Source organism: Grammomys surdaster, unplaced genomic scaffold (genome assembly GCF_004785775.1).
Source record: "Grammomys surdaster isolate TR1022 unplaced genomic scaffold, NIH_TR_1.0 581, whole genome shotgun sequence".
Taxonomy (NCBI): domain Eukaryota; kingdom Metazoa; phylum Chordata; class Mammalia; order Rodentia; family Muridae; genus Grammomys; species Grammomys surdaster.
This window is the reverse complement of record NW_021605000.1, coordinates 1,230,622-1,242,089: the sequence shown is the minus strand read 5'-3', so window position 1 is coordinate 1,242,089 and position 11,468 is coordinate 1,230,622. Positions and strand designations below refer to the sequence as shown.

The following is an 11,468-nucleotide window of genomic DNA, read 5'->3' as shown; positions in this document are numbered from 1 at the left end:
GGGAGGGAGGGAGGGAGAGAGAGAGAGAGAGAGAGAGAGAGAGAGAGAGAGAGAGAACTGTTAAAGACAGAATACCCTTCACTTCTGTTTGCAGTAAGCCGCACTGCATTTGTATGGTTTTGTCTGAAATACATAGACCACCAGGAGCACAACCTCGTTCCTGTGGGTTATAAGGGGAGCTGAGAGAGTGTGGCTGGCCTTCCTTTCATCTGCCCTCCAGGACTGTCACCCAAATAGTCTTAGACTCACCAAATAACTTGTATTTATGCTCATAATATTGTGCCCCATGCAGATTTAGAAAAAAGAGTTATTTCAGTGTGTGTGTGTGTGTGTGTGTGTGTGTGTGTGTAGGCTAGAAGAATGCATTGGATCCCCTGGAGCTGGAATTTCAAGCAGATGTGAGCTGCCTCCTGATGCGGGTGCCGGGACTCAAACTCGGGTCCTCTCTAAGACTTCACACACTCTTGACTACTGAGCTACCCATCTCCCCGGCCCTCCTCTCTCCACTGTTTTGTTTGTTTGTTTGTTTTTGTTTTGAGATATGGAGCCGAAACTGGCCTCAGGCTGTGGGTCCCGAGTGTGTGCCTCCCTCTTTCCTTCACAGTAGCCCTGAGCACCCATGCAGCATTTCTACATAGGCGCGTACAAATGCCAGTGGGGGATGGGAATAACCCAAAGTGCAAGATAGAGTCCAAGGCCACGGATGCCCCATCCTGTCTGCACAGGAGAATCATTAAAGAGTCCTGTTCTGGAGCCGTGCCCAGGCAGGGCCTGGTTCATTCAGTCTGTCTGGGTGGAGCCCAGGCATTTAGTCCTTGTTAAACCACCCTCAGTGGTTCTAATGTGCACCCAGAGGTAAACCTGGCCAGCAATGAGATACACATGACTTTCTCGTAAATATTCCCACAAGGTCAAAGCCCTCGGTGCTCCTCTAAGCTCATCTATCCTGCAGAGTGCTGCTTTGAGATCTAGCTCTTTTAGGCCTCGGGTGTTCCTGGAAGTTCATGGGCATTTCTAGGCCTTAAGATAGGGTGACAAACCTCCCTCACTCTGCATGTTTCACCAGATGAGTGGATCCTTTCTGCTCTCTCACTTCTGTTTCTGTTCTGTGGTTCCCAGACAGTGTCTCCCAGGCTAGCCTCGGGGATTTTTGCATGCATGATCTCTGTATGAGTAGAGTCTCTTTTCTTAGCCTTGAACTGAGATATCCTGTGTCTTCAGCTTCCCAAGCACTTACTTGGGATGTGTACCAGGTTTTCATGCTTTCAGAGAGGTGTACTTTCCCACCTAGGTAGCAAAGAGGAGAGGAGGGCCTGAGACAGTGGTGCTGGAGGGAAGGGGCTGTTGGACTCCTTGGTGATTTTCCAAGCACCATAAATTGCAGGTAACAATGGGAATATGTGAACCAAAGAGGCTTTTTTTGTTTCAGAATCTGACTCCTGTTTGAGCAATTATGATCAGCAGTGATCTGATTGGGACTGAAATATCTACCATTAAGATTATGATCTATGAACTAGAGGCATTTAACCTATGAGCACATAGGTGTTTAAAGAAAGACATGCTAAGCTCTGTGCATTCTTTGACTTGCTCAGACACAGGGATCACTGAAAAGGAGACATCCCGATCGGTAGAATGGGATGCACCAGAAGTCTCAGCTCTGTGACCTACGCATCACCTTTTCTGCTTTAAACTCAGCTTCTTCATCAGTAAATTGGGGATTACATACCTACCACAAAGGCCTGTGGTGAGGGATTAAATCAGATAGTGCATGTGAAAGTTCCTTTGTGAGCCTCCAAAGCACAGTATAATTATTAGCTGTGACTATCCATTTGAGAAACTGGCTTTCGTAATGAACTGCTCAATTACCCCATGGGATGTGCTTCTGTGGGGGCCAACCTGGGGCTGCAGTGGCCTCTGGAATGCCTGAGATGGGCAGGCAGCCTGCTCAAGAGGGAAGGTCTTGCCCTTGGCTGCAAGCTTATCCTTTCTCCTCTGATCTACTGTTGAGCTCAGAGAAATTATGAAAGGGGCGTGTGTGCATTCGTGTGTGTGTGTGTGTGTGTGTGTGTGTGTGTGTGTGTGTTGCATGGAAAGCCAAACTTAGTTTTGGAACCTGCTGGTGGGATTGGGGTGAGGGAAATGAACAGCTCTAAGTAGAAGGGACATATCTGTAAGCACCTGGAAAGTTCCATGCAAGGAGTTCTTTATTTTCTTAGATGGTATTCTGTTCCCTGCTTGGTGAAACAAAGGTTTAATGCCTGACTAAATTTGTGTCAGGCCTCTGAGCCTTCACTTATCTGTTGCTGTGTATGTTGGAGATTGATGCCTGGTCTTTCAGATCTCAGAGCCTGATATAGGTTTGAAATCTGAAGTCTACAGAAGGGTTTCTGGAGGCTTTTAGTAGTGGAGAACACAGAAACACATTCCTGACTACCTACTGTCTGCATTAAGCTCACTAGAGAGAACAGTTTCAGATTCTCACAGTCTCAGAAGTAGGGATTGAGTCTCAAAGTCTCAGAATTAGGTCCCCTGGCTCCTTTATTTGAACAACTGTCAAAGTCCTGTAGCTGGAAGAATGTCCTATGAGGTATGTCTGGAGAAATGGGTTTCCCCAGTCAGTGCCCCATAATGCTCTAGCAGAGTAGCAAATGCTCAGACACAGGAAGTACCCATAACTTAGGGACTTTGTAACATATCCACTGTTCCATTTTACTAGTCTTGTGTGGCTTCCTATTCACAAATGACTGACTTTTGTTCAGTTACCACCAGACCCTCTTTAGGGATGCTGAGGTTCAAAGAAGGCTGTGGAGCCAGGCACACTGAGAGCAGAGCCTTGTATCTATTGCCCTCTGTGGAAAGAGCTGGTTGAGTGACCAGTGCTCTGTATGCACTGGTCTTGCTCTGTCTTGCCAAGATCTTGGCAGAAGACACTGGGTACCATTTTCCAAGTACCAGTGAGGTACTGGTCTGGGTACCAAGGTCAGCTTCCCCAGTTTCCTAAAACCTTCTAAGAGCAGACATCCTCCTTACTGTCAGTGTTCAGCTGAGGAAAAAGTCACACGGATTGGCAGGTCACCCGTCCAGGCTTACATACACTGTAATACATACATACACTGCAATACACACATACACTGTAATACACACATACACTGTAATACACACTGGTCTTGAGAGCTACACCTGGCAGACAGACTTCAAAATCTATGTCAAATCAAAGTGAATCTCTCAAGACTGATATCCTCTTCTCTACACCCATTCCCATTGGCTACGGCCACCTGGGGTGGGGGAGCAGATTGCCTCTCTGCATGGCCATATTGCTTTTATTTTGAATCTGGATTTCTTATAAGCTGCCCAGTTGCAGACAGCTCAGCGCAGAGAAGAAACCCAGCCCGTGTCTGGACTGACCCGCTTTTTAGAGACATGCTAAGTGAATTGAGAGCTGGAACTCCTTAATCCTTGATTACTTCAGCCTGATGGCACCGCTGCTACCCTATACTAAGTGGACAAAGTGGGTTAATCTGGCTTTAGCACCCAGCAGAGCCGTGAGGAGCTTCCTCTAAGCCAGGCGAAGTGTGCTCGTGTGGAACTCCCAGTGGGCTTGTCCTGGAAGGAGCTGCCCTCTCCGGAAAACCAAACTTTCTGTCTTGTGTAATAAAGTTTATGTTGTCACTTCTAAAAAATGTGCTCTGATTACTGCCTCAGGCAACATGATGGCTTGAAATTAGACATTTAGAATGTTCTACGGAGAAGGAAATATTTACCAAAACAGCAGCAACAACAAGATGTCTCTTTTTTTATTTCAGCTTTGTGCTCTGGCAAAAATCAGTCAGAATCTCTACCCCCACGGCTAGTGGGTGACTTTAGATTTGTGAGCAAATATATTAGCTACTTATTTAATGCTTAACTTTAATATTTAGTATTTAATAAGAGCAGACACCCTCCTTGCTGTCAGTGTTCAGCTGAGAAAAAAGTCACACGGATGGGCAGGTCACCTGTCCAGGTTATATACACTAATACACACTGGTCTTGAGAGTGAAACTGTCAAGAATCATAAACATGGGATAATAACAAGGCCAGAGTGATGTTATCAGGCACGAGCCAGCCAAGATGAGCATGTCATGCGTGCTCTAAGCATATTGATTACTGATGGTTTAGGTTTTCATGAAACCTCCATGAGGTAGCTATTACACTCTCCATTATCACAGATGATGAGAAGCTACCCACCCCACACACACACACACACATACCCCAAATCAAGGTGACAAGCTACAGGGCCAGGAGGAGTTGAACCTAGGCCAGACCTCCAGACTCACATCCTTCGAGTGTTAAGCTAAAGCATTGTGCCTCCGAAATCCCTCCTTTAGTTCTCTCTGCAACTCAGCAGGTGGGTGGAATTATTCCTGTTTTGCACATTAGGGTGCCAAAGCTCAGAGATGTTAAATAATTCATCTTCTGGTCACACAGCTATGAAGCAGTAGAGAGGGATTCCCAGTCCAGCTCACTCATACCCTAAAGTGATAGGGACACTATTCACAGTGTGTGTGTGTGTGTGTGTGTGTGTGTGTTGGTGGATATGTGAAGGTCAGGTAACCTGAGTTCACGGTGCCATTTTTGAGGAAAGACCTAATCAAGGCTGTGTGGGCCCATGTGAAAACCAGATATTTTTGAGTTAACTTAGGGAGAGGCAATGCCTACACCAGCACCTCAGGGTAATTGGCCTTGCTCTTCTGCCTAAGGGGAAGGAGCTTCAGCTGGGAGCTATTTGGCCTTCAAGTCGGGGTGGGGGTGGGGTGTAGAATATTAATACACACTAACTCTAAAATCCGTTGCTTTTTTTGTTGTTGTTGTTTCAAAACAAAATAAACCGGCCTCAATAACTAGTAAGAGGGAACCGAGTTAGATGCGATATTGAGCCCAAAAGTTAAAGAAACTCCACTTTTTGACCCCAGATTGTTTCTTTGCCTCCAACAGGGACCTGATGCCCAGAACCCTTGAGGGACAGATCACCATGGAGAAGACGCCCAGCTACTTTGTGACCCGGGAGGCACCCGCGCGCATCTCGGCCATGTCCAAGGACACCAAGCTCATCGTGGTAGTGCGCGACCCGGTGACCAGGGCCATCTCAGACTACACGCAGACACTGTCCAAGCGGCCGGACATCCCCAGCTTCGAGAGCCTGACGTTCCGCAACCGCAGCGCGGGCCTCATAGACACGTCCTGGAGCGCCATCCAGATCGGTCTGTATGCCAAGCACCTGGAGCCCTGGCTGCGCCACTTCCCGCTCGGCCAGATGCTCTTCGTGAGCGGCGAGCGGCTGGTCAGTGACCCGGCCGGCGAGCTGCGCCGCGTGCAGGACTTTCTGGGCCTCAAGCGCATCATCACCGACAAGCACTTCTACTTCAACCAGACCAAGGGCTTCCCGTGCCTCAAGAAGGCGGAGGGCAGCGGCAAGCCTCACTGCCTGGGCAAGACTAAGGGCCGCGCGCACCCCGCCATCGCGCGCGAGGTGCTGCGGCAGCTGCGGGACTTTTACCGTCCTTTCAATCGCAAGTTCTACCAGATGACCGGCCGCGACTTCGGCTGGGACTGAGTCTCCCCTCGCAGCTTATCTATTGAGAGAGAAGAGTATATGTATGTAAAATGTACAGAAATCTATTTTATAATAATTTATTTTTAATTCACGAGCAATTAATTCACTAAGCTGCCTAGCCACGATCTGCAGAGAGTTTGAATCACGGTCTGTTAACATTCCAAAGTGTTTAACTCCGCTATTTTGTTCTGTCCCTCACAATCAATGGTGCTTCCGTGTTCTCCCCCCTCCCCCCTCCCCGCCCCGTATTTAAGAAGAAGAAAAGCACAACTTGAGAATTTTTGTTACGGGTATTCAGCCTTCAATCACCTTGGGTCTTCCACCTGCTATCTCCTTGGGTCTTGGCTGCCTCAGCTGGTTGTGGTATTTTCTTGCCTGGATACTTCCTGGAAGAACTGAGCAGCCTCAGCGTGCTGTATTCTGAAGGTGAAATTCACTTAAGCAGTTCATTACCCTCAGTGATGTAGCACCAAGGTGCACTTCTCCCGCCTCCCTTACAGGGATGTTCTTATGACCCCGACTCTCCTCCTGTTCTACCCTCTGTCCATTATTCAGCAGAAAGTGTATGCAAACACTTGATCCCTTTCCCAGGTCCCATGAGTGAGAGGCTTGGGTGCTGCTTTACAAAAAAGAAAAAAAAAAGGGTGACATCTCTTTTGCATAAGAGGGTGCCACACTCCTTTCTTCAGTCAGTTATGCTATGACACACCAAAGAGTTTCCCAGGATTCCATACATAGCCACCGGCACAAACCTAGGATGCTGATGTTGAGACCCATAGGGGTCAAATGTATCCTTTGACACACAGCATTTATAGAGGTGTGGGTATGTGTAGACCCACCTAGTGTTGGGCAGGAAGCTCATGGCCTCAGTAGAGATAGGACAAGCAGCCCAGCAGAGGAAGGGGATGCCCAGCATTGCAGACAAATGCCTCTGAATTCTTAGCCCATCCCAGAGATTATGGCATGGTCTGTAGGCAGTGTCCACAGCAGGGTTTGAAGGATGGTCCTGTTGCACCCAGGCTAGGAAAGCTGGCTGCTTGCTTGTTCAGCTTCCTCTTAAATAGTGGAGGCTTAGCAGAGAAGTCACCAGCTGTGATGCTACTATGCAGACCATACTCCTTGAACCTCTGTGTTGGGAGGACACTGGAAGGTCCTTTGGCTAGTTAGTGGCAGTTGGATAACTGTACTCACATGACATCATGATATATTCAGTCAATCCTCACTTTCTTAAACCAGAATGCCTCTAACCCCAAAAGGATTGGCGTCTGAGTTAGACTTTCATCAAGAATGAATAGATGGTTGAAATGATGGCATTGCGATATTTACAGAGGATTTCCTTTCTTTTCTTTCTTTCTTTCTCTCTTTCTTTCTTTCTTTCTTTCTTTCTTTTTTCTTTTCTTTTCTTCGTTTTTTTGGACGCTTTATAGGCTAAATTGACAGGATGAACAAAGCTACAAGGAAAGAGAAGATATACTGTCTTTACAAACTAGTGAGGGATATCTCTAGGGATATTTTGATAACCAAATTTGTGGTTTTCTACAAGTTATAGCCCAGCTTGAATTAACTTATTCTGGGCAACAAAATGGTCCCTGGAGTATGTTCATCCCTTAGATGTTACATCCATTTCTTCTTCTTCTTTTTTCTTCTTTCTTCTTCTTCTTCTGCAGAGCTGGGGGTAGAATCCTGGGCCTATTGGACACTAGGCAAACACTGAGCCACATTCCCCAGCCTGTTTCACAGTCATTTGCTCATTTTTCTTCTGTCCGTATTTAGTAGTGTATTGCCTGCATTTAGGCCAACCCCACAATGCCAGCATAATCTCCTGGCTGACAGTGTGTGGAAACGCCTGCGTGCAAGGTGCTCACCAGCCTGGACTTTCCTGTACAGAAGCCTGCTTGACATCAGCACAAGGGTATCTCCCCTCACATCAGCAGAATCTCGTTCACAGGCAGAGTCAGTTGTCAAAGACCTTCACCAAGGCTTTCTGGCTGCTCCCGGAGTCTGCCGTAACTCATGACGTGGAAGAGCAAGGTGTTCGGAGAATGGTACATAGCCAAGTGGGAGGGAAAATGTGTGAGCCTTCCTGCCCTCTACCCAAGCTGGACATTTTTTTTATTAAGTTGTTTATTCTTTTCTTGAGACTATAACAAGAGCAGGGCATGTTGAGGTAGACAAAGTCATTTAGTCATGAACACTGAGGTGAGTCAGCACTCTGTTCTGGGTCAAATCCTTGGATCTGAGCAGATGTCGATAATTAGTGCTGGCGGAGCAGGGTGAGATTTTCAGTGTTAGTCAAATAAATCAAACAACATGTGCACCTCTTCATCAGGCCCCATTGCTTGTAGTCTCTGGCTGATCGGATGCTGCGTCTGTCCAAGATGCCCCTTCATCATGGGATAGTCGTTATACACCAGGGCTTTTCTCAGAGGAGTTAGGCAACATGAAGAATTACGCCTTAGGTCTGTCTCTTCCTGTACTGGCCATCTGCAAGGACACCGAGCTTCACTCTGAGCTGCTAGGAGACAGACACCAGTTCATGTCTTGGCAGTTTGTCCCTCCATGTGTTTGAGGTTTTTTTTTTCAGTGTCTAGGAAAGCTCTGGCATATTTCTGGTGTACTTTATTTGTGAAAATTTTTCATTTCTTTCCTTGCTTGAAAACAAAGAAAAATCCACAAAAACTTAAGAGGGTTTTCTTTTTTTTTTTCGTGTTTTGTTTGTTTTTTAAATTCCTATTCATGGAAAGCCTTCTCTTTGGGGATGTTTGCACGTAGGTGTGTGTTTGGTTTACTCTGTAGCACCTACAAAGGCATTTTGGGCAGAGTGACTATGGAATAAACTCTTCATTGGGAGGTGGAAAGATGTTCTGGGGGGAGGGGACTCTTTGGGAGTCATTCTGAATGACAGATACACTTTAGTCTTTGTGAGAAACCTAATTACAGATCCTGCCTGGCTGTTCTTCTAAGAACCAGAAATGGAGGCTCCAACAAGTCCTTGCGTATCAAAGGTGTTGATGAGGACACCGGGGCTCAAGTCTCTTTTCAGTTTTCCATTACAAATGGTTAATGAATTTTGAAGGTGTGGTTAGTTTTTATTTCATTTTTATAATATTAATTTATGACTGAGTTTCATTCAGCCCAGTAATCAAAAATGCTGTGCAAATTCTTGCAGTATGTCTTCTATAACATGGATGTTAGAATAGCCAATATGTACAAAAAAAATTAAATCAAGTATTTTGTCCTATGTATAACACAAATTAATTTTACACAGAGAAAGATGTTTCTAGGAAAATGAAATTCTGGTAATTCATACTTTTTCTTTGTATGAACAAATAAAATATATTTTACCAACATATGGATATGTTCCTGTTTTGCTGTGTATATCAGTTGGAAAAGGTGGTGATATTTTTCAATAACTTGTCACTTGTGGGCATGTTTACACACTCTCAAAGACAGGGAGATAATTTGGGGGGGGGTATTTGTTGTTTCTGTTTTTGAGACAGTCTCACACTATAGCCTAGGCTGGCTTCAAACTCACAGTGGTCCTGCACCAGCCTTCTGAGTGCTGGAATTACAGGCTCTGCTGATTTTTCAGCCTAATTTGTTATTACATTAAAATAATTCTGTTTAGTGTGTGTGTGTGTGTGTGTGTGTGTGAGAGAGAGAGAGAGAGAGAGAGAGAGAGAGAGAGAGAGAGAACCTGCAGTATCTGATTCTCTCCTATCCTGTAGGATATCTATGGCTGGGTTTCTTTCTCACATCTGCTGGATGTGCCCCTGTTAAAGCGGGACCCTTACCTGTGAGGTAAAAGTAGACTGGACAAGACAATGGAGATCTTCAGTTTTTCCAAAACCACCTTAGATTTCTTCCTGACATAGCATAGCATCTGCGTGATTATAGGTTTTTACATTAAAAACAAACAAACAAAAAAAACCCAACTGATTCTTATTATACTTTAAATTTTAAAACAAAAACCTGTTTTATTTTTCCCAGATCCAGAAGTTTGCCTGCTGCACTAATATTGCTTCAGAGTAGCATTTGTGTGCACAGAGCCTTCTGTCTATCGCGTGCAAACACAAATGTGTGTCCCAGGTGCTGTGTTGGCTCAGCAAGGATCCGCCTTACATGCAATTGCTGTTTAAGCAAAATGACTAATCAAACCAGAACTATCTGTCAAGGTGATTTTCTATAGACGGATTGTTCTCTGCAGAAAAAAAAAAATGTAGGCAGTGCACACAGATGGTATTAGTGTTGTTTGCAAATAACAGATTCAGGGCTCCAACTTAGGAGTTAATGCACTTTGACCCAGGAATTGAGAGAGGGGACTGTCAACATGGTTTTAGGATAGGGAAGAACTGCGGTTCTCAGAACAAGGGCAGTCATCCTTGCTTTTCTAAGAATAAAAGTCACAGTGGAACTAGTTTTTCTTCCTTCACAAAACCTGAATAAGTAAACCCAGTAATGACCACTTGGCAACATTAGGATTGCTTAGTTTCTCCTGTCTTTGATCAAGACATAAAATTGACAGCCTTCAAAGTTACAGCTTCCTCAGATATGACACACTATACTCAAGTGTAGTTATAGAAGAAAAACCTTAATTTAATAAACCTTGTTATGTTTGCTTGATTTTGTGTGTGTGTGTGTGTGTGTATGTGTGTGTACAGCTCAGAATATAACTTGAAGAAGTTCTTTCCTTCTACCACATGGGTCCTGGAGATGGAATTAAATCATCTGACTTGATTTCTAAAGGCATATTAAAATTTTAAGTGGAAATACATTAGCACTCATCACTCAAGTGTGATAGACCACTACCACAATCTCAGTACCTGGGGTGCTGAAGTGAAACTGTAGATTTGAAGTCAACATGAACCCTACCAAACAAATGCCTGCTCCCCAAGGATGTAATAAAGCATGTGAAAAAGAATAATATTAATTTTTGCATAGACAGTGTGGCAGAAACCCCATTAGTCTTGGTTGAGCTCACTATTCCTTGCACTGTTGGCAAAATGGACACTTGATGGAACTCAGGATCTTGCTTGAAGAACAGAAGAGTATTGAAGGGAATCGCCTGCTCCCCAGTGTTATTTAGGGTTGAACCCAGGCATGCATTAAACAGGATCACCCTTCCCTCAGTCATCTGAATATTCATTCAGCTTTCCCATATTGGAAAACACAGACTCTCACAAAGAGGGAGTAGAGGCACAGAGATGGAAATTACAAAGCTGTTTGGGGGAAGGGGGCGAGAAAAGAGGAGGCAAGTTGGTCAGGCAACATTCATGTTTGTAGAGAGCAGGCCACTAGCAATACGCCATGAGGTGACCTGTGTGTCAACATTTCGATTCCACGTCAGTTTCTACAGAGAGGCAGTGAGGTGGGCGGGCAGTCATGTACTCATTAACCAGTGCAGGTTAGAGTAGAAGTGTTTGACCTTGGGCAATCGATAACCTGACCTTAATCCTAAAGTTCAAGCAGATCCGAGACCGTTTTACATGTATAATCTCTAGGAGCTGAGACCCTAAACAGGTAGTCTTCATGATATTCTTCTAAAAATCTGACACCCAGAAATGCTTCAGAAAACAAAACCCTTTCAGCACCAACATGAAGTCCCAAGGAGATGATCCCACGGGTTCCCTCATGACTGGTCATCATCAAAACAAGGCGGGAGAGTGGTATGTGTCTCATGCAATTATCTTCAGGCTTTGGAACATAAGTGATATTATTGTTTCGATCTGTTTCACTTCTAACATATTCCACCCTGCAGACACAAATATCCCTAAATATGAGAAACACTCACAATTTGATGTGTACTTTTAACCCCAAATATTTCAGATAAAGTTCTCAGTCTGTGTTGAAAGAGCATCTTCATGATCCTGGTGGTTCT

The 11,468-nt window shown here is 44.9% G+C and overlaps 1 protein-coding gene across 1 annotated transcript in view; it reads left to right on the top strand.

The window, feature by feature from the left end:
• LOC114633356 (heparan sulfate glucosamine 3-O-sulfotransferase 3B1) overlaps positions 1-8,942 on the top strand; it is a 40,109-nt gene extending 31,167 nt beyond the window's left edge. Inside the window, exon 2 of the mRNA XM_028781940.1 lies at positions 4,972-8,942. Within this exon, the coding sequence (XP_028637773.1) occupies positions 4,972-5,590 (619 nt within the window). The 3' untranslated portion in view covers positions 5,591-8,942. The remainder of the gene's footprint in view (positions 1-4,971) is intronic.
• Positions 8,943-11,468: the final 2,526 nt, after the last annotated feature.